Source organism: Pezoporus occidentalis, unplaced genomic scaffold, assembly GCF_034315485.1.
Source record: "Pezoporus occidentalis ecotype Australia unplaced genomic scaffold, CSIRO_AGI_Poc_V1 ctg104, whole genome shotgun sequence".
NCBI lineage: Eukaryota > Metazoa > Chordata > Aves > Psittaciformes > Psittacidae > Pezoporus > Pezoporus occidentalis.
The window spans coordinates 2401440-2425282 of record NW_026912822.1 but is presented as its reverse complement, the minus strand read 5'-3'; the positions used below and the strand labels follow the sequence as shown (position 1 = coordinate 2425282).

Sequence of the window (23843 nt, the reverse complement as noted above, 5' to 3'; positions counted from 1 at the left end):
TCACCAAGAACTGCATGAGAAGGAAGGACCAGTTTAATGCGATGGCATTTGGAAGTTACTCTCCAGCCTAACGCAAAAAAACCTCCATACCCAGGTGCAACATCCAAGTGCTGTGCTGTGAAATGAAGTCTGAATAATCAAAGCTGAGTAAGCAACTGAAGAGACAACTGGAAGATTTATGCTGGCTCAAGTTCTGTGAGAGTGACTGTGACTCAGTCATCCTGAACTGACAGAAAAGTTTCTAAGCTGACCTCTCCTGCAATGGAATCAAGTAAATTTAAGGGATGAAAATCATGTGTTTCCAAATGTGTGGATAAATACTTTACTACGGCCCTTTTGGGGGAGTTTATTGCATTTTCTTTGCCCTTCACAGTTTCAGACAGTTCCAAGGAAAGTATCTGAAAAGAGTAACTCCAAAGTAGTCGAACAGCAGCTCACAGGTTCCAACCTGCAACCTACAAAGTTCACTGCCATTCTACAACTCTCAGATCCCACAGCTCTGCCTCTCCTACAGCCAGCAAACATTAAAGTAAGTCTGTGCAACATTAAAAGCTTTAAATAGTAGTATTCTGTGGCAGCAAATGGAAGAGGTGGTCACCATCTGTAAAAACATTTTTTAAAATGAATCCTAAATAGAATTTAATACAACCTCATGTTTTATGCTGTGCCGAGGACTTCACATTTCTGGCAACTTTTATGCTGCAGAATTGGGTATGTCTTCAACTGTACTGAGGCTACAAAAGCATAAAGTTCCTCTTCAGTTTCCTTGTAGGTCCCCTTTAGGTACCAGAAGCATGCTATGAGGTCTTCCCAAAGCCTTCTCTTCCCCAGGCTGAACCAGCCCAGCTCTCTCAGTCTGTCTCCAGACAGAGCTGCTCCAGCCCTCGCAGCACCTCCATGGCCTCCTCTGGACTCTCTCCAACAGCTCCATGTCCCTCTTGTGTTGTTGCCCCAGAGCTGGATCAGGACTGCAGGGGGGTGTCTCCCCAGAGAGCAGCAGAGGGGGAGAATCTCCTCCCTCAACCTGCTGCTCACACTCTGGGGGACAGCCCAGCACACGGAGGGGTTTCCAGGCTCAAGCGCACACTGAAGCTGGCCCATGTTCAGTTTCTCATCAACCAACACCCCCAAGTCCTTCTCTGCAGGGCTGCTCTGAATCTCTTCTCTGCCCACCTTTAGCTGTGCCTGGGATTGCACTGACCCAGGTGGAGGACCTTGCACTTGGCTTGGCTGAACTTCATAAGGTTGGTATCAGCCCACCTCACAAGCGTGTCAAGGTCCCTCTGAATCACATCCCTTCCCTCCAGCGTATCAACTGAACCACGCAGCTCAGTGTCATCACAAACTTGCTGAGGGTGCATCAGTCCCAGTGTCCATGTCACCAACAAAGATGTTGAACAAGATCGGTCCCAATAGTGAACCGAGGAACAGCACTCGTCACCGATTTAAACTTACAGGACGTACAGGAATTTCACCATTAATTACAAAAAAATTATTGGATCTAATTCCTCAAGATTGCAGAGATTAATAAAGAAGCAAAACAGGACTTTTTGAACATGTTGGAAGGCAAACACCACAGATTCTTGCACACTGACACTCCGGCCACCTGAAGTGTCCACAGGGATCACCTCACATCTTGCAAAAGCAGTGTAGCAGAAAGCAGCACACTGCTCCAAGACACTTCTCAAAAGGATAAAAATGTCACTTATGCCACCATCAGCCCTATTTCTGAGAGCAACTCTAGTTTTCCACTTGTGTTTCCTGTGTAAACTGACACAACTTGGAATTAGTCTTCCGTGCCTCTAATTTGAGAATCACAGAATATTCACAGCTCACCAAACAAAACAATCAAGATGTGTTCAGACACAAGTGATACACAAATCTTATGTATTCTGAAACATTAGGCCTTTCCACTTGAAAAACAAGACTCTCTAGGTGGAAGATCTTTTTGCCCTAAATTTCTCGATTCTGCATCTGCAAAAAGGAGTGCCCTGTCTCACCTCTCACATCCAAGAGCTGGAAGGAACTAAGGAAGAGAAGAAGGCTACATATCTGGCACAAGGAGATTTAATAACATTGTTTTCAAAGCCAAGTACCAACTGCATACAACAAAGGAAAAAGAGCCAGATTCTTAAAGAATTAAAATCACACATTAATAAATATTGGCTCAGTATGTAAGCACTATTTCCAAGCACATTGGAAGTGCAATTCTTTAAGAGAGGAAAAAAAACCCTGCATAGTTAAAAGATGACATATCATTATGCATGACTGCAAGAGGTGCAAACAAAGATCATCAAGGTCTGAAAAAAAGCATGAGAAGTGTTCTCAAACATGGTTTACACACAGCACCCTGTACAATAGTGACAGAATTTTGTATGTTAGCAAGTTTATACCAATGCATGCTTTCATGCTGATTCCTAAGGAATAATGCAGTCAAAGCAACACTTAAAATTCCATACCTTGATTATTTCCACCAACTGATCCACACCACTGTCACCTGGAAAGATTGGTTGTCCTAGTAACAGTTCAGCCAATACACAGCCTGCTGACCACACATCTGAAAAAGGGAAAGCAGAGGAAAGGGAAAGGTATCAGTAAAAGGTACATATTAGGCAATTTCTATAAACCCCAGCAATTTTAAGCTACTTACTTTATTCTTTGCCATGTTTAATAGAGTATTTAACACAGCTAAAAATAAAACACATTCCTAGAAAAAAGATACCTAGCATAAAGCAACGGTGAGCAGGTTTAGAAATCAAACCATGAGACAATAAGAACTGGGGAAGAATGTTAAATGCCATCATTTATTGACATTAAAACATGTAGGGAAAAGATCTGAGAGCATTTGCCATCTGAAAATTGGGAATTTTCCCAAACCCTGTGTTGTTTTTAAACCACTGATTAGACAATGGCTGATGTTTTTACTGTTTCTGACTGATGAATAGACTCAATTTTTCATCCATCAGCAGACGAACCTGTGCTGCAAGTATCACTTGTATCCTGCAGTACATAATCTGAGAGACAGCCTCCCTAACTCAGTCACACTCAGACCTAATCTTTATGCTAATTCCATTTGCAGGGTTGGCTGGACAGCAAAACTGCAAGTCTAGATAAGGTCAACAGCATCCTCAAAAGAAGCCATCAACTAATGTTCATATGTACACCAAAAGCCACAAGTAGTCATTAGCAGCTAGTCCTTCACAGGAAGAAAGCTTTCATAATCAATTACAGGTATATCTTACATAAAAATAAGACCATTACATACTACAACAGCAACTTAAGAATGTATCTAAATGTACTACAGAATATAGCATTTTAATTTTGAAACACAGTTCATTTAAATGAAAAATCTAATGAAGCAAATGCAGTAAGCACTGTGTAACAGATGTTTCTGAGAATCTGCTGGAACTACACACTAAATACTGATATTTAAGCTGCTCAACACAGCAAAAGTATTGCCCCCAGATGCAGAGATAACTGCTTCTCCAAAACCAGACTATTTAGGCTTTCTAAAAAGTCCTCATTTGTTCAACACACATCTGAAGCCTTACACTAAAATCCAGCCTCAAACAAGCAATCAGTTTAATGGAAGATTTGCAAAGCCTACAATACTGTGATGCCCCAAACAAGAAAAGAGCAAAACCAGTCCCCCTCCATCCTTCTTTCCTTGATTCCATTTGAAATCCTTGCCTACTTTTACAAGCTAACCTCTCTCCCCAAAACAACAGCATCATCAGCACTCAACCCCCAGAGAATTTATCTCCTGAGGCCTGTTCCAGCCTGAGATAACATTATGACAGAGATCCTTATTCCTCTACTGTATTTAAACTATGCCATTGGGGAGCACGATATACATAACACTGTCAGTTATGGTTAAAGGCCTGTGTAAGGAAAATGTCTCTGACAGTTCTCTAAACAGCCTATTATCACTTTGTCATAACCACTACAGACTGATGCAAACAATAACAACAATAAATAATAATGATATCGCTAATAATAAAAATAAAATCCAACAAGACACCCCCAAACTTTCAGAATATCAAGATTGATGATGAAATAACCTGTTAAAACAGACTTTTCCTTCCCCCATTTCTAAATGAAAGAGAGGGGCTATGCAAAAATACCTTCCCCTTTTCTCAAGAAAGATGTGGTTCAATTGGAACATACAGTGGACAAAAACCACTGCTCATAACTGCAGCTTTCAACTGCTCGTAACTGCAGCTTTCAAGGTATTCACTTTTGTGTCAAACAGGTGCATTTCTACATAATGCCTTAGTACAAACATCGCATCAGGGTTTATCCTAAAACAACAGTATGAACAGCAGCCAGAAATAATGCACAGTTTGAGTCCTGAGTATCAAAGAAGCAAACATACCGGATTACGCATTTTGATCTTTTAGTCATATTTAATAAAAGCTGATACGGTCACAACACGATTGATCTCTTTTGGACAACAAAAGAACACTTAATTGTATTTGAATGCTAAACAAAGTTTCTCCCTGATAGCCCCTGCTGTTGGACTGGCACACACAACAAAAACATGAATCAAAGAATCACTTTGTATGTCATCCCATGCCTACCGGGTTTAGAGGAAATTATACAACAGTTCAACAGGTAGCACAGATTTCTTCACAAGTATTGAAGAAACAGATTAAATGTACTAAGCAGTCAGAGTACTGGAACTCAGAAGTCTATTTAAAGGCACCTTAAAGGGATTTGAAAGAGTGAAGTCCTTTACACTGAGTATACAAAACAAATGGTACCCCAAAGCTATAATGATTATGTACAACTTCAACCCTTATTTTGCACTGAAAAAGAAACAACATATGGGAAGGAAAAGTATTTGTCACAACATACTCTCAGTGTCAGCCCTGGATTGGTGCAAGTCAGTATTAACAACTCACCCCCTCTACAAATGTTGAAACTATGCTAGCATGAGCTTTTTCAAATTAGACTGTGGCTTCTTAAAACTGTTTTAAATGACCTTCTGGTCTGGCTGCTCCATGAAGCTGGCTTTCTTCTGGCTTATCCATTCCCAGGCTCCCTAAATGCTTTTGCACTTCCCCAGTCAATTTCAGTGAAGTCTGAAAGGCCAAAGACCCAAATCCATGACTGAAGCTTTGTAAAAACAGCAGGGAGAGCATGCACCAGTGTTGCTGCTGAGGATGGGAGGGGCTCATCCCTGTGGGATGTGTCAGGCTTGCCCCCACTCTGCCACACTAGAGCTGCCAACAAGCTGAAGGATGGGCAGGTCCTTGCTCAAGCAAGAACAGCAGAGGGTACATGAGACAGATGAGGGCATCACAGGGGGACAAAGGAGAAAAAGAAAGAATGGAGGCCATGAGGGAAGTGGTGGGGATGTCTGAGGAATAGCAGCTGCATTTGCGATGGGTTTAAACCATCAAACTTAAAACTCATCCACTGGAAATCTGTGTAGTTTTTCCCTCATGCAGTGACACCTTCCAAATTGGGTAACCTAACTCTTTATTAAAAGCCTACTTCATTTTCCTTGCTAATACTTTAAACACACACTGAAATAAGCTACAGGCATTCTAAAACTCCCAACTTTTTTTTCCAGGATTGTAATTTCACCAACTTCCAAATTAGGACTTGGGCAACGTTCCCTGGGCAAGGAAGTGAACAAACCCCTGAAGCATCCTCAACAAAGAGCCAAAGAGCAGAGGCTAACTGCAGCAGCTCCAAGCACGGATAGCAACAAAACGCCATTTACATAGGTGTTTCTACAGCTCTCGTGAGCTATGTAGAATAAGGAAGCAACTGGGAAATTGCACCTCTGCAGAACTTGATGGAATTTATGGGATTGGCTTTAAAAGGACTAAAATTTGGGTGTAGGATGGTAACATTTTTCTCAAGCTTGACATAAACAATGTACTACATTCTATATTTAAAGACACGTTACTTAAGAGAAGTGATAAGGTAGTTCGTATCAGGTTTTGACAGCTCCTTTCCAGACCCTTTTCTGCCTTAGCACAGTCACAGCTCAAATTATTATAGGGTAATAATCTTTCAGAGCAAGCTTCTGGTGCAACTACCTACTCCCATGATTGTGAACTATTCCTTTTTAATATGTGCAATTTAATTTAGGCAAAATACGACTATCATTCACCTGCTTTAAGCTAATTTTAAAGAAGACAAGAGAGAACCCTAAACATTGATTTGTTCATTGAAAACAAATTAACAAATCATCCTTAAGCCAAACTAGTTGGAACAATGTGAAATTTTAGGAGAAAATGCTGAAAGCTATTAACTTTAAGTAGAAGAAAGTAGGCAAGGTTACTTTCTCCATACCTTCGGTGAGATGTAGTCTAAACAATATGGACTGTAAATGCAACCGCCAGCCAAAAGCAACCTTCAAATAAGCTTACTTCAGATAGCTTTCACACACTCTAACAGCAGCTAATGCCAACTCTTTTGTAGACTGAAGAACACTTAGAGAAACACCATCATGATGTGGCCTATCTGCACTAATTTAAGCACACAAATTCATGTGGCCTGTTACACTACAAAACTTTTCTTAAGTTTCTATTACTTTCTTGCTCATCACAATTGTTAGGTGGATATTAACTTGTCTAATAATATAATCTGTACAATGCCCTGGCTTTTGAATGCTGTTGCAGCATTAGAGAAGGTAAAAAAAAGAAATTTCTCTTTAGTTCAGGAAGAGGCATCCAGCAGGACAATATGCAAAATACACTCCTTAGCTTTAATTCTAAGAGTGGGCAATGGCCATTTCCAGTTGTCTGGGACAGAATACCCTATCTGCCAGTTTCATTTTTGTGATTTCAGATTCTGCCTTTCTAAGCTGAGAAGCTGGCCCTCTTCGTCATGGCATGAGCATCATTCATTGTATTACATTCCAGCTCCTTTAAGTTGTTATCTGGAGGACAGAAGGATGGAAAGAAAAAGGAAGGAAAGAAGGGAGGGAAGAAAGTCGAGCCTGCTCTTATCTCTTTAGTACAATTATAACCTTTCCTTTATCTGACACTTTATAGGCCATGTTTACCTATGTTTATTTTCCCTCATCTATTTATCTTTGTGTCACTATTCCTTGGTCTTGATGGAATTCCTCCATTTTGCAGACAACTCAAAGTTACTGCTCTGGAAACTGCAGACACAAACTAGCAGGGAAGAAATCAGGAGTCAGAAAAACAGCCCTATGAGGTTGCCAAATAGCAGAGCCCAAAGTGCTCTTTACTGCTGCTTGTTTGGAACACTTCCTGGGGTGTCAGAACAAGAACAGAGTTCTGGATTATGGGCACACACACTACATCAGTGCAAGCTCTGCACATTGAGCAACCACAGATCATGGAGACAGAACTAGGCTGAAACCTGAAAATGCTTGGAAAGCCATGCTTGTTCCAGTGTTTGGAACAAAACCTATACACATGTATCTCTCTCTGTTCTGCAATGAAGAGATGAAACTACAAGAAGTGACAGAATAGTTCAGTAAATTAACACACATGCTTATTTTCAGCCCTGGAAGTTGCCATCCGAGACAGAGAGAAACCCTTTTCACTGTTTGGTGACAGGTGCTGAACACACCTCGTGATGGTTCTTCCCCAAGAAAGCCTGAGACAGCCCAACTACGCACGCCTCCAGAGGAGGTTCTGCTCCAGACTGCTGAGATGAAATACTCTCTCCCTCCATCTAAGTGCTTGCTGGGAAAGTGAATGAATAACTTCATGATACCTATTTTTGGACACCCCAAGAAAAGCCAGCAATACATCCACGCAGATCAATCTTTCCCTGCCAGTGGCTATAAATGTTCCCTCTGGAACTCTCAACTCCCGCCAGCACAGGGACAGAGAAACACACGGAGACCAGCAGACTTTTTTATTAGCTAAAAGCAGTGCCACATTCTAGTGAGCCCTCCCTTGCCCCATCACTAACCTAGTAAAACAATGCACGTCATGGATGTAAAGCTTAACCGTGCAGCTTCTTTTTATACAAAGAGATCACGTAGCAACAGAAACATCTGCACCCACCCCTGCTCCAGCGCCTATGTTTGTCCCAGAACACTGCAGGGAAATGTGGGCAGCTATCCCACAGTTCTTTCAGCAGGCAGCAGCACCCTTATGACCAGTGCAGCCAGCAACATGCTAGCAACATACTCTGGAATGGCATAACACACACACAGACCTACAAGGAAGAAGCTCCAGCCAAAATGCTGTCAAGGGATAGCCGAAGGGCTTGGTTTGCAAAAAAACACCCCTCCTGTAAATGAGCTGCTGGAACAAAACTGCGTGCCATGCCCAGCAAGCCAGAGGGACACGCACACACTTGCAGAATTGCTAGTCAAACGTGAATGAAGGCCCAAGCTATAAAGGCACCCAACTGATATGAATGCTTGTGCCTAACCACTGAAAAATCAGAAGAATCAGAGTGGCTGGAAGGAACCTTGAAGCTCATCTAGTTCCAACCCCCTGACAAGGGCAGGGACACCTTCCACTAGAGCAGATTGCTCCAAGCCCTGTTCTGCCTGGCCTTGAACACTGCCAGGGATGGGGCAGCCACAGTTTTTCTCTGGACACCCCATGCCAGCACCTCAGCACCCTCACAGGGGAGAATTTCTTTCTTGTATCTAACCTGAACTTCCCCTATTTCAGTTTGAACCCATGACTCCTTGTCCTATTGCTACAGTGCCTGATGAAGAGCCCCTCTCCACCACCCTTGTAGACCCCCTTCAGACACTGGAAGCTGCTCTGAGGTCCCCACGCAGCCTTCTCTTCTCCAGGCTGAACAGCCCCAACTTTCTCAGCCTGTCTTCATACGGGAGGTGCTCCAGCCCCTGATCACCCCCGTGGCCTCCTCTGCACTCGCTCCAACAGCTCCACTTCCTTCTTGTGTTGGTGACACCAGAACTGCACACAGTGCTGCAAGTGGGGCAGGATCACCTCCCTCGACCTGCTGGTCACGCTCCTTTTGATGCAGCCCAGGACACAGCTGGTTTCTGGGCTCAAGCACACAGTGAAGCAGCTCATGTTCAGTTTCTTGTCAACCAACACTCCCAAGTCCTTCTCCTCAGGGTGCTCTGAATCACTTTATAAATCCCTGAAGCTGTAAGGCAGGTAGACAACAGAGCTGCTATGGGCCTGGATTTGTAGCTATTTGGCAACAGGGATTATTTAAAAACCTGAACAGGTCATTTCCCAGGTCATTATTTTAACTATAGTCCCAGGTCTGCTGGATGGCACACACAGAGGCATCAACTGCAACAAATGTGTTTTGATGCTGCTTTCACTACAGTATGTATTTAAATACTGCACTGCACCAATTTAGTACTTGACAGAAAGTGCAACAAACACTACCCTGGCTGTGAGGCTTTTTTTAAGGTACCTTTCAGGTTAAATATAAGTCATACACTTTCACGAAATAACCAAGATCCTGAAAGTTAAAACACCAGCTGACAGTTCTGTTGTGACACCCAGGATGAAAAGACATCCTGGAACCAAATTTAGTTTCTGCTAATTGAAGAGCAAGTTATGTTGCAAGGACAAATTCAGGTGTTAGAAGACAACCTCGATGAAGCCAGACAGCCTAATGCAAGTCCTGATTACAGTGCTAAACAAGATGAAGAACTACTGAAAGGGTCATGATGCAGGCTGGCTGTACCATCAGTCTTGGGCCACCACAGTGCCACTGCCTAAGCTTAAAAAGCACTTCCAATAATGACTATATAGCAGTGTGTTATTAATCATAAGCCCTACAGTAATGTTAGCAAACAACAAAAACGTTATGAAAAGAGTGGATGCCTTGCAGATAATGCACACAAAGTTCTACTCAGAACACTTTTTGGCACCACATTCTACACTTATTTTTCATGTAGTTTTAAGATAGTGTATATAAACAAAGAAGTGAAGATCTCTACCTTACATGTAAACTCAGTTTCTGCTACCACACATAAGTGGATTCATATATAAGGAGACCCAATAGCAGGAAAGGGCTGTTGCATTAGCAATTCAGAAGGAAACAAGAACTAGGAAACACAAGCATGTCTGTGTTTTCCAAGAAAGGAGACTGAAGAGTTTCACAGTCCCCTATACTTTGAGCTGTGGATAAAGTACTGGTAATTAAATGTTCCTTCCTCTACCTCTTGCGTCAGAAACCCATCAGTGTTTGTTGGCTGGTGTAGGAAGAATGCTGGTTGAGTTTGGATGAGCAATCCTATGTGAAACGGGGAAGAGTTTTCACTAAGTGCTATTGCTGCCTACCTAACAAGAATGAAGGAATATCCTGGTATTTACCACCGCTGGATACAGCAGCATCACAAAACTAAACCCCTAAAATCACCAGCATATTGCAGAACACTGGTAAACTGTAAAGTCTGTAAAAACATTTAGTTAATTCTCAGTTCTCAAATGCAAAGCTTCTGTTGAGAAGGAAAAGGAAGGGGAAATGGACAGGAAGGAAGGAGTACCTGCTGAACCTCATTTTCAAGGTAGTCTCTACAAGTTTCAGGCTTGAGTGAGGGAAACAGGGTGGTTTTGTGGGGGAGAACACAACGAAGTCTGACCACTGACTGAAATTCATGATGTTTTTGGCAAGTGGAAAATGGACTCCTCACTTCAGAATCCTATTTTTATTACAGCTGTTTTAGAGACCAGCAGGTAAGAAGAAACTGAACAACTGAAAGAGCAAAACTGAAACAACAAAAAACAACTGAATGAGCAACTTTTTAAAAGAGCTTTGCGAAACAGTGCGAGATTAAAGTCACTATCACTTTGGAACAAGAGCAATTTACATGCTTATCTATAAAGCAGTCGCTTGTGCTCACCTAAAGCCCTCCTTTATGCAGTTATCCTTGGGAACAAGTTGCCTCACTGCATTCTGATAATGCAGCTGAGCCAATCTATTCACTTTCAGCTGGAAAAACGATGTCAGCCAGGATCAGCTGTCTTCTTCTCACTTTGCTTCTACCTGGGCTCTGCTGCTTATCAGACCACACAGTAATGCTGATTCAACTCACTGATGGTAGCAGAATGTTAACATAACCAAATGTCTCTTGTCAGCTGAAGGTGAATTGGTGTATTAAACAGTAAACTGTGAGAGCTAGAAAATCCAGAGGCAAGGAAGAGTAGGGCCATGGCTGTCACATTTGGCAGCAGCCAACCATTAAGTAAGTTCTGCCCTTTTATCTTCATTGTGCCGTTACTTTCCCAGACTTCTTACGGTTCTGCCTCCTTTTTTCTACCAGGGAGATGCACAAATGTTGCTACAATACATACTGAAGAATAACTAATGGGAAAAAAACACTAGCTAGAGCAGGTAAGTCTTCAGGAACACTTCTTTTCAAAGAACTGGAGTTGGAATGAGTCAGCCAGCCTCTAACACCAGTTAGAACACACAAACTCTAAACATACTGTAACTGGTTATAAACAATATTCTGCCAAGATTTAATCATGATCTTCAAATCTTCTTGAACATATTAAACCTTGCCTAAGTGACTCAGGTCCATAAGCAAGGTAAAAGCTTAGCACAATACTGGGGAACTTGAAAGCCAAATCTTGCCTCTTTAACCCTAGCACTCAGAGGGAGTCTGGGGAATACTTTGACTAGAAACCTGAGAAGTTATCCACAACCACCCAACAAACTGCTGTTAAGTCTTAGGACTTTTCATTCTGCAATTCAGTTTTAGGACTCCACTGTAAGAAAACCTGCCTGTTCCCTGTCCTCTGCCAAAACCTCCAGCTTCCCTAGTTAACTTCCATGACACACCTATGTGCCAGGTATTAGAAAGTCACCTTCTTTGTGTTCAAAATTAACGACTAAAGGACAGAAGAAGCTCACAGAGTAAGTCAAATCAGAAAGACTGCTGTATGTAATACATTAAACCTGTCAAGATTGTTTAAAGCCAATCATCAGGCTACATTTCTCACCCCCCTGCCCAACCAAACAACTCTTTGCTAAAACCCAAGTAAGTAGCATTGCAGAATTCTATGTGTCTAAATCACAGTGTATCAAGAGGCAGTAGTCCATATTTGTACAGTCATTCTTTACAGTTGTTTTAAGTCATCAAAGTGCTTTTCTGGCTTGAGATCTCGTATCTACTTCTAAACTACTTGGCAGACCTACCTGAATTTTTTCTGTTTTGTTTGAAATCAGATTTCTCTTAATACATTAAAAAAGCCCCTTTCCTAATGTAACTGACATGGAAATCTACAAAGGCATCAAAATCACAGCAGCTGTGTACAAAATGCGAGTATGTTATTAAGAAGTGTGACCTGACCATTTACAATAAAATTCTGCCTCTGAGGATTGCATCCAAGATCTCTGGAAACCTTAACTACAGAACTTCCTTAACTCTGGAAAACTTAACTACAGAATACAAACTCATGTAGTTGGTATAGATTTTAACACACACACACATACATACCTATACTGGAGGTATAATCGGTGGCTCCAAAGATCAACTCTGGTGCCCTGTAGTACCGAGAGCAGATGTATGAGACATTAGGTTCTCCACGAACCAGCTGTTTTGCACTGTAAAGAAAACAAAATAATAACCTTTAAGTTCTACAGTACTGCAGTGCAGACCCACATTAAGCTGCTCTGGCACTCCTCACTCACTCCAATTCCTAAATACTGAAGTACCATGTTCTTCTAAGCTGATGAAAGCCATAAACTCAAATGATTTACCATGAAACCAGTTCAATCCACCAGCTACCTTACACTGGACTTAGCCAAAGAAATTGTGCCTACAGATTAGGTGATAAATAGGGTCAGATTTTTGGCTGGCAGCTGTCTTTTGCCAGGTACAAAGGTTTGTTTACAAAGAAAAAGAGAACAGAATACAGTTCAGTCAAACACAGTTCCCTTTTAAGGTTCAAAAGCTCTGGATACTCACCAGAACTAAGAGTGGGGTTTGGTTTGGTTTGTTTTGAACATTCCATCACAATATTCTAACTCTCTGCTGTTTAAGGGAGTGTGTTAGGAAGAGACAAAGGAAAAAAAACCTTTGCCACTGCAGTCACATGTTAATGTGCCACAATTAACATGAAGGCTTCATTTATACTGCAAGAGATCAGGCACAAAGGATCTAACAATACTGGCCCAATCACTAATGTTGGAAGTAAATAAAGCAACACAAGAGCACATTACATTCAGAACATGAGTCTATGAACATGCTATGCTTTTTTCTTAATTAGCCCCATGTGTTGGACAGAAAGGAGGTGGAAGACAAAAACTGCCCTTTCAGAAATAAGACATTCAACTAAGTAGCACCAAACCCAGCAGAGTGGCAAGCCAGCCAGATCATATGTCCAGCCTTCCAGACACGAGTAGTGAAATGTTCTTCAGCCTTTCAGGGAAGAAGGACTCCCACCACCCATTTAGCCTGTTTTAAAGTCTCAGTTTTCCACTTTCTACATAGAAATAACAATTAACAAATTCCTACTGGTTTCCGTGTTAGCACAGAGGAAGAACCATCTTTTTATGCATTGTTACTTTTGAGTTCAGTACAATTCCCATTTTGTTCCAGCACTGGTGAGAGGTAGAGCCGAGAAGGAGATTCCCAAGCCACGAGGCATGATGATGTCCTGCTTGAATAGCCACCATCTGACATTCCCACTCAGTATGGGCAAACTAATTTAGCAACAGCAGCTTCTGTGACCTCTCACACATATGCCCTAACTATTTTAGTCTGCAAAGTTGTACCACAATCTGAAGACAGAACTTTCCAAGAGAGAAATCTGTCTCCTGTCTCAATGTGGACTCCCCAAATTTCTGTATCAGTTCTAGGATGGGGGTTGGACTCTAAAGGTGACTGACTTCAACAAAAACTGGAAATAAATGTGACATGGGAAACTATGATACAGCTCACTAAGAGCTTCAATTAGAATTGTTGCTTCTGATCTTGAGCCTCTTATGGTATTTGAAATATTAAGTCAACTGGTGTATATACAAGTAGACTAATAAAGTGTAACATTAGCCTTTTTAGGTTATCATACCAATATGCCTGCCCTCTCTTTCCCAAACACATTTCACCCTAATATTTGGTTATATTTTTCCATGGTGGTGTACTTCACCTATATGACAGTGTATTTATTTTCCTAATGCCTTCATAAATAAGAGGCTTGAACTTAAATTCCCCCCTTCTTGATATCCTTTATGCCTCTCTCTCTCACATGAACTTATTTTGAGAGGAAAACATGAGTATCAATAACTTCTCTTTCAAAACTACAGATGAGGGCCTCCTGGAGAACAGAGAGGACTGCTCTGCAAAGCTGTACCCAGGTTCACTCTGAAGGAAGCTCTTCTTACCAGGTTTCAGGCCACAGATGTACTTACCTTCCGAAGTCGCAGAGTTTTAGAACAGCTGTATCAGGGTCCAGCAAGAGGTTCTGTGGTTTTATATCCCGGTGGCAGATCCCAAAGGAGTGGATATAGGCTAAACTCCGGAACAGCTGATACATGTATAACTGGAACAAAGAAACAGCGCGTAAGGCATGGTTTTTCCAGTCAGAAACAGAGGAAACAATTATTTTAACATAAGCCCTTATTAAAAGAAAAACAAACCCAACAAAACAAAAACCCACACTAAAAGATGACCCTACTGAAGGCATGTTAGTGCTATGAAGATGATTGGGTATTTGCATGTCTTGTTCACCCATCCTTTGCCACGTTGTCGTGGTTTAAACCCAGTCAGGTAGCTTGTTCACTCACTCCCAGTGAGTGGTGCCGAGCTGACAACAATCGAGGTCCCTGTCTGTCTCCCCCCCCCGCCTCCCCGCACCGGGGCTCTCCCCTTCCCCGCTCCCGGAGGAACGGGGAGGAGGATCGAGAGAGTGCAACTCCTACGGGTTGAGACAAAAACAGTCCAGCAACAAATCACCACCGCTACTATCAGCTACAACAATGATAAGGGAAAATAACAAGGGAAGAGAATACGATACCACCGGCCAAGAGAAATGAGCTCCACCCGGAAGCCCCTGTCCTTCCGGGTAACTCCCAGTTACCCCTCACCCCGGGCATGACGTGCTGTGGTATGGAATACCTCCCCGGCCAGCCCGGGTCAGGCGCCCCGTCTCTGCTTCCTCACAGCCTCCCCTCCTCCCTGGCAGAGCATGAGCCCCACAGAGTCCTTGGTCAGGGTAAACATCACTTAGCAACAACCGAGAACATCGGCTTCACCAACACTGTTCTCAAACTGGAAGTCAAAACACAGCACTGTACCAGCTAACACAAAGGAAAAACATGACTGCCACTGCGGAACCCAGGACACACGTACCCACACACGCAGTTCAAATTTGTTCCTTTGCCCTTTTTCCAAAATGAGCACAACTCAAAAAAGAGTAATTGTGCAGCTTTCCACAGTTATAAATAATAGTAGTCACAGAAAACATACAACAAGTGTTTCAGTTTGCTTCATAAACCAGCTTCTTCACAGAAATGAAGAATTACAGCTTATTAAACAAGAACTATAAAAAACCCATTAAATCCAAACACTCAACTAAAATAAACCCAAACAACCACCACCCCAAACACCAAAGAAAACCCTTCTGTTGATGAAGTTATTAGGATATACTAAATGTCATCCAAGGACTACAGTAGTGTCTCAGCCTGTCAGTTGATTGAATCTCCCAGTTTCTCTTGGTGAAGGGATAGACTCATTCTAATTTCAAATCTCTGGGCAAAAAGAGAAGGCAGATAAAACCAACTGTTCAGAATAATCTTATGCAAGGCACAGCAAACAAGTATGATGAGGGAAAGTTTTCTCTTCCCCCTTTCTAAGGCTGGCTAAACCCTTAGCAAGGATGAATACTGCAAGAGGAGATGATACAAAGCCAAGAGAGCATCAGGTGGCAAGACCACAGGACAAGGGGAGGATGTCCAGCTGCTGGACCTACACGCTTTCAGCTATAGAGAATACAGAGCTGCTGGATACAATTAGGGTCATATAGCATATACTGCCATAAAGGCATGGGAAGCCCTGTTTCAAAGTTGACAACAGGCTGCCTGGTTATTTCTTATCTTTGTTGCATCCCCCATAAGGTTCCATTTAAAAATCAAGCTACAGGCAAGACACAGTACTGGAGATGCACCTCCACACTTCCCTTTGCTAAGCACATTCTCCACAGTTCACCTTTAACGGCCTAAAACTGGGTGCAATTGCTAGATACTGCTATCAGGTCATGTTTGCTGCACTTTCACCACTATCTTTGTCTTTACACTTTTTCTCTCCCTTGTTTTTTGTTGTTTGTTCGGTGGGGAGAAGTTGAGGAGTGGGAGGAGAATCATTTGAATTTTGGCTCTAGGTGTTTGGTTTTCATATTTGTTTTTAAAAACCACAACTGTGCACAAAGGAAAGCAAACAAACACGGTTTTTGACATGTTACCTATGTATTGTGCAAGTGTATTGCAAAATAACGCAAGAGATTGCTCTAACTTGAGAAGTCAAGTTGACACACGCGGGATTTAGAAGGTATGTTTTTCATCTCCCCACAGCAAAACCAACATTTCCAAGAATTTCTTCCAGCATGTTAGAAGTTACAAACAGAAATTAGTAAGTAGATTACTAGAAAAGCTTCCCTGCATTTCTTTAACAGCTTTGTTGTTACCCAGGGTAAGTACCTCTCCGCCTACCTAGGTACCAATCAAACATGAACAAATAGGTATGATCTGCCTTTTGTGTAGCCAAGATGGCTCAGGAATTGCAAAAGCTTTTATGACATCAAGGTAACACGATCTTTTTAAATACAGAATCATGAGAAAGGCTTGCTTTGCCAGAAAAATAAGAACAGCCTTCCAGGCTGCTTGGAATGGGAAGTCCCAAGCAGACAGGAAGATTAAAGAGCTGAAGCAGAATTTTCTCTCAAAGCATAAGTAAGGACAATTTTTCCCATGTTCCCATAATGAAGAGCAATTAGGACAAGAGTGCTGACAAAAGTTATATAAATCATTTATCAAAAGCTAAGCCAACAGATTTTGGGGTACATATAAACCTGAAGCTGTTTACCAACAGACCAAACAGTGTGACCTTGCAGTAGAAACTGGATGGTATTATAGAATCATAGAATAGTTAGGGTTGGAAAGGACCTTAAGATCATTCAGTTCCAACCTCCCTGCCATGGACAGGGACACCTCACACTAAACCATCTCACCCAAGGCTCTGTCCAACCTGCCCTTGAACACTGCCAGGGATGGAGCATTCACAGCTTCCTTGGACAGCCCATTCCAGTGCCTCACCACCCTTATACTAAAGAACTTCCTTATATACAATCTAAACTTCCCCTGTTTAAGTTTGGGCCCATTACCCCTTGTCCTGTCACTACAGTCCCTAATGAAGAGTTCCTCCCCAGCATCCCTATAGCCCCCGTTCAGATACTGGAAGGCTGCTATGAGGTCACCATGCATCCTTCTCTTCTCCAGGCTGAACAGCCCCAACTCTCTCAGTCTACCTTAAAAGCAGGCTCCAGAGGTGGATACTGCAGAAACATGCCATTCACAATTAATGCGTATACAGCTGTGGCACAACACTTCATTATTGGAATAATTACTATTTGTAGCTTTCACCTCTATAACTTTCATTTTCTTACAATCAAATTCATGTTCTTTTCTCAACCCCACTATCATGTTAAGAATTAGGCTTTTAAAGAGGATTAGGGAGGAATCAATAAGAATCAGGAATATTTGTGGCTTATTTCCATTTAGTCTTACTTTGGTGCCACGTTAGCAAGTTAATGCCATGTGAAAATGTGATCATTCACATGTGGATTGTGGTCACCACACTGTATGAAATGGAACTACAAGACCCAAATAGGTCCCAGTTTTACAGAGAAAAAGGAAATTTTATTCATTAACTATCTTGTAAAAGACAACAAAAGACACAGACAACTTAAGTGAGGTTTTGAGGCTACACTGTGCATACAAGCTCCAAATGGGGACAAAACTATGACCTTCATGCCCCCAACAGAAGCACATGAACTCTTACTCGTAGGCCAGGAAAAGGGTAATACAACAGATAAGAGGACATTATTCTTCCTGACAACCTCTTCCAGTTCCTGACCTTTGTACTACTGTGTCTTCATCTCCTCAGGAAACTGAAGGTGCTCATCTGGCTGGTGTCAGTCTCCAAGGTACTTTAAAAGCCCAGAACTCCTCTCACACTCAGCTTCCCCCACCCACTCCAAGACTTTGAGAGTGCTTGAAGCCTCTCCTATCTTTCCTCTGTCATAACAATCATTCCAGTATCTTTTTTTTAACTTGCCTCATGATGTATATGCTCCTAAAAATGTGAGAAAACTATGTCAGGAAAGAGGTATCCACAGAGTTTATTCCTATGATATTCTTCTTCACTTAACGACAACTATCAGTTACCTACCTTGACGTAAATCATAGGGAGTGTCTGTTTGGCCCGACTATAATGTCTGGCAACTCTGTATACTGTTTCAGGAACATAGTCCAGCACCAGGTTGAGGTACACCTCATCTTTCTGAAAGAAAACAGAGAAGGGAAAAAAGAAAAAGAGAATCAGCAATAGATTTGAAGCATGAAGTACAATTAAAGCACTCAAAGAAACCAACAGGGATGAGAAAGCTGTGGACATTTTAAGTACATGTCTTTAGTGGGAGCGTGAACTGCCACCAAACTGTTTTTTCCTTCAGGCTTTGCATTTGTGCACTATACTTAAGCCAAACATAAGTTTAAGGTCACATTAATGAATACGGTCTCCAACACGAGGCATTTTCTGATTACAAACAGGGACAAGGGTATACTTATTCTGCTCAGTATTTTCATTCGGAGATATTTCAAGCTGACATTGGCATCATTATTTAAAGCAATCCATTAACTCGTCAGTCCCTTAGCCAGCAGAATCCAACAAGTGCAAATTTAAAGACACCAAACTCACTCCTCAACAACTATGCACACACACATAAACTTTAAAACCCCTGCATCTTTCAGAACTGTTACTTTGATCTTACTGAATTCCTAACTATTAAGGCATTAAAAATACATACTAATCATTCATAGAGCATAAGCCAGTCTTACCATTTTTACCTATTCTGTTCATGCATATTTTCATGTCCCAGTTATCTCTAACTTAAACGTACAAACAGTCATGGCAAAACAGAACAAGCCGAAGACTTGAGTATCAATTTTGATACCAAGGATCAGGTTAGAGGTCCATGTGAACTTCACACAGAGGAACAACAAAAGTAGCTTTATTATAAGGTACTTTGTTACAGAATACGTCAGCAAAGGAAAGAAAGAACAAACAGGAATTAAATGACAAAGTACCATAATCACATTGCCTAACTGTGGAACTGGGAACTCTGAGCAGTAAAACAGGTCTTAAAAATACTTCTGATATTTTAATGCAGTCTTCTGTGCAAATCTCATCAGGACTGTGACTACATCTATGCTGAGGGGTGGTGGGGGGTGGGTATAATTAACTGCATCAACCTGAAATCTTACTTTTGAAACCTAGGTGAATTAATCAGAAGTAACCTCTCCTGCACTTGCTGTATTAACAGCTAGATCTTTCTGTAGAGGAAGACAATACATAGACACTTTACATGGATGGAAACAGTACAGAACTCCCAGGTCTTCAAGTGGAGCCCCTTGCTAGCAGATCCGTTGGCTGGTATCTTAATACCAAACCTCATTTAGCTATAGCAATTTAACAACATTACTGTGACTTTAAAAGGTCACTTCAAGTGTGGAGTGTGGTGCGTTACTCTCACAGTGCTCTTGTTTTCCTTACTCACCTCTGTGCTGCCTCAGCAAAGAGCAGCAGTCTCCAGCGAGTAAAGACATGGTAACATGCAGAAAAATACATGCCTTGAATAGACAATATGCAAACAACTGCTGGTTCTGTGTGTTGTTAAAGACTCAGAATTCAAGATGTCTGTTCACCATTATTTGTATTTTCAGGACATTTTAATAGCTCTTTTCAATACTTCCTAATAGGCCAAATCCCCTTGCAAAGCTCTGCCTACATCACTCTTTCCTACAGAAAGATGCTCTTTTTTAACATCATAGCTTAAATGACTCTGGTAATAGCACCAGTACTAAACAAATGACAATGGTCCACTAACTTATATATGTTCTTATGGTACTTCTGCAACACAGACAAGGAACAGCAGCCTCCAAAACCCTGCCTATGCTGCTGCCTCTTCCAGTGCCATTCCAGGAGCTAGGTAACAACATGAAGGAATCTGGGGACAAGGCTGAAGAGCAAACTTTTTGAAATGGCTGAGGAAGGACAACTATCAGCAGTGCAGAGGGAATACTGGATGCCTCTGGAACTCCACAGATGTGCAAATGTATGCTAAAATGCACGTATGCAGTTCTCTTGCACTCTCCCTCCTGCAGCAAGAAGTTCTTCTTTCCCTGACTCTTCTAGCCAATAAAAACCCACCACCACCTCTTCTTAGGTCAGAGCTTTCAAGGTATTAATTATAAAATACAGAAAACCAATGTCCTGAAAAATCAAAGTTAACTTATGTCTGCTAAGGCAACCTGTACACCAAGAGAGAAGACAGTCTCATGAATATGAATTCTGTTTGATCCAGTGTAGATACAACCTGATGCTTATGTTGAAAGCTTGCCTCTCGGAGGATGGGAAAGTCTTACTGGCAACAAGTCACTGCACAGAGCACTCTGTTACTGAGGTCAATTTACTTCATTCAAAGGTTCATGTTCCATGTATGAAAAAGATTTACATTAAAGATTAGAGAGAAAAACGAGTAGAAATGGAGTTATAGTGGTTTCATTTTCCTTTCATAGTAAAAGCAAAGGGAGACATGTAAAACAGTCATACATCTGATCATTACAACCTCTCTGCATTACTTTACAACAGTGAGTTTTGAGAATTACAGAACTCTATTAGTCCATACCACCTTTGCTTTGCTTCTCTCTCCTCCATTTTTATTTTTATGTTCTGTTGGAAATAGGACTAATTCAATGCATAACATAACACAAGCACAAAAAACTTAAGGCACCAAAACAGCAGAGATGGAGGTTTTGCACTCACTCACCAATGCCTGTGAGTTTTGATGCTACCCCTGAAAAAAGCACATGGGTTTTGCACGGTATTGCTGTAAACGTGTATCACACATTATCATCTAGAACATAAAGTCACACAATTACCTTTCCCCCAGTCAACAAACACAAGTTTTGATGTACCATTTGATGTACCCAGAACTTTAACATGCAACTATAAAGGCAGGGCTTATGGCGCAGGCTATACAAGTAGCTGCATATTCCACTCCTGCCACAAGTAACTGACACTCCAGAAGTGCTCTAAATGCCTACTTGCATGAATTAAAGATGATTCAAGTGTTCTGACCTACCTCCTCCTCCTGGTGCAAATCTGATAAACACTCAGAATACAATTTTCAAGAGCCCTCATTCTTCTCTGTGAGCATGAACTGGATGAAAATAACATCCGAGTTACCTGGATTCCCCTGAACAAGATTCAGGACAAGCTAGGAAGCAGTCGTGGCCTGACAAGCTCTGAGGATGATGTAAGCTGGTTTGCCTGCCTCGTGCATTCCTCCTAAACACATATTTTTCCAGTGACCCAGATGTACTGCAGTAGGAAACAGGGTTAGCTCCAAGAGCTTGCCAAATGAGGGCAACTGCTTGAGGATCAAGCAGGAGGATCAAGGTTTATCTTTCCCTTACAGGAAACCTCACCATGTATTCCACACAACTTGTTCCCACACTGCTATTTCAGAACTGCTGGGCTGGGAACAAATCAAGGTAACCTCAGCATCAGAAGCACCTCTGGAACACCCCTGCAGAGAAAAGTCTCTAGAGAAGACTGCATCATGTAAATGACAGAAAGCAAACACAAGATGTCATTAAGTAACTCGCTTCTCCTTAAGAGTCTGGGATTGAACAGATCCCAAAGAAAGAGTTTTCTTCAGCAGGTCAGATGTTTACATGCGTCCACATTCTCCTGTGCTTGCTGCTAAGGTTACCACAGAATCATGGATCAGCAGGTCAGAAGGGACCTCAAGGATCATCTGGCAAAGCATGACCGAGACTATACGTCCCAACGTGCCGCCCAGCCAAATCTTATGGCTGTCCAATATTGGGCAGTTCACCAGTTCCCTGAGAAGATTATTCCAGTGGCTGATTGTTCTCATTGTGAAAACTTTTCCTATAGTATCCAACCAGGACCTGGCCAGGAGTATCTTGTACACATTACTCCTGGTCTTTCCATGTGACGCCTTGGAAAAAGGGAGTCCCCATCTTCTTTGTAGCCGTCCTTTCAATACTGGAACATAGTGATAAGGTCTCCCCTAAAACTTCTTTTCTCTGGGCTGAACAAGCCCAGCTCTCTCAGCCTTTCCTCACGTGGCAGGCTTCCCAGTGCTTGGAGGATCTTTGTGGCCCTTCTCTGGACCCTCTCCAGCCTCTCCACATCATTTTTGTACAGTGGGGGCCAAAACTAAACACAATATTCCAAGGGTGGCCTGACAAGGTCACAGTTGAGTGGGATAATGGCTTCTTTCTCTCTGCTGGTGATTCCCTTGTTGATGTACCCCAGCATGCTTGCTTTGTCACAGCAGCATGCTGTTCACTCCTACTGAGTTGTCCACCAGCACCCCCAGGTTTCTTTCCACAGAGCTGCTCCCCGCCTTGGGCAGACCCCAGCCTGCGCTGCACTCAAGATTGTCCTTACCCAGGTTACAACCATGTACCTTTCAAAACAGGGCGAGTGCAGGGCCAGATACTGGAGTACAGGATCAATGTATTTCAGTAGGATTTTTACCGTAGCAGTGTGGCTCCTGCAGTCGTCTCAAATGTTAGAAGCTGCTTTTTGTCACTTGGCAGGTAAATCCACAGCTGATGAACACCGCTCCGAAACAAGCCACAACAAAATAACCACCCCCTTGCCACTGAACTGCTCTGTGCCTCTCTAGAACCAATAATTCAGGCACCACTTCACTTTGGCTGGAAACACTTCATGTAAGTAAATACTAATACAGACTATGACATAATAAGAGGCATGAAAAAGTCTACGACACAAGAACTAAAACATTCTAGCAACTTCTTTATTTTTCCTTGTCTCAGCAATTGGAGATAAACCAGGCTGCAAGTAAAGTACCCTGGCACATGACCGTCACACATTACACGGCTGAAGACTGAGCAAAGCTGACATTACTCTACCAACACAGGAAAGGCTGCACAGAGGTCTCTAATTCCACTTCCAAAACTCTTCTCTCCTTCAAACCCCACAAGTAATCTCTTTTAAGCACCAACCATTTGAGCTTAACTGTGGCCAATATAAAGCAACAGCCATTGACTTCAAAGATTCATTCTTCTGGATTGTTCTTTGCATGTAAAGTGCAAACATTCCTTCTCTATGATCCCCTCCTGCCTCAACAAACCCCAAACTAATCCTGAGTCAGTTCTACCAGCTTTCATTACTTTTACTCATAGATCTCACACACCACATTTATAACTTGTATGTGTAAAACTCCAATCAACATTAGTCAGGCACAGTCTAACTATTTACCACCAACACAATAATAGAACTCAGGGAGGTCATATATGCAAACACTAGACTGAGGGCAAAAGGAAAAACAAAAAGAACAAAAACCTGTAAAACCCCAAGGCATAATCTGAAGACTATGCCAGTACCTAGTAAAATATTAGAAGTTCTCCTGAACTCCTACCTGGAATCTAAGGAAAATTTCTCTGAGCATCAATGAATAGGATAAGAAGGCGTCCTGGGTTTAGCAGTAGCAGTCAATTTTTCTCCTTCTTGGTAGTTGGTGCAGGGTTGTGTTTTGACTTTCAGCCTGGGAACAGCGCTGATAACACCGATGTTTTCAGTTGTTGCTAAGTAATGTTTACCCTGACCAAGG

At 42.0% G+C, this 23843-nt stretch overlaps 1 protein-coding gene across 2 annotated transcripts in view; it reads right to left on the bottom strand.

Annotated features, from left to right (window-relative positions):
- The window catches only part of GSK3B (glycogen synthase kinase 3 beta), a 149436-nt gene that overhangs the window by 37900 nt on the left and 87693 nt on the right, over positions 1-23843 (bottom strand). For both annotated transcript variants that reach the window (XM_062618906.1, XM_062618912.1), the window contains exons 4-7: positions 18341-18451; positions 14308-14438; positions 12395-12501; positions 2460-2557 (exon numbers count right to left, since the gene is read on the bottom strand). In XM_062618906.1, coding sequence (XP_062474890.1) covers positions 2460-2557; positions 12395-12501; positions 14308-14438; positions 18341-18451 — 447 coding nt within the window. The remainder of the gene's footprint in view (positions 1-2459; positions 2558-12394; positions 12502-14307; positions 14439-18340; positions 18452-23843) is intronic.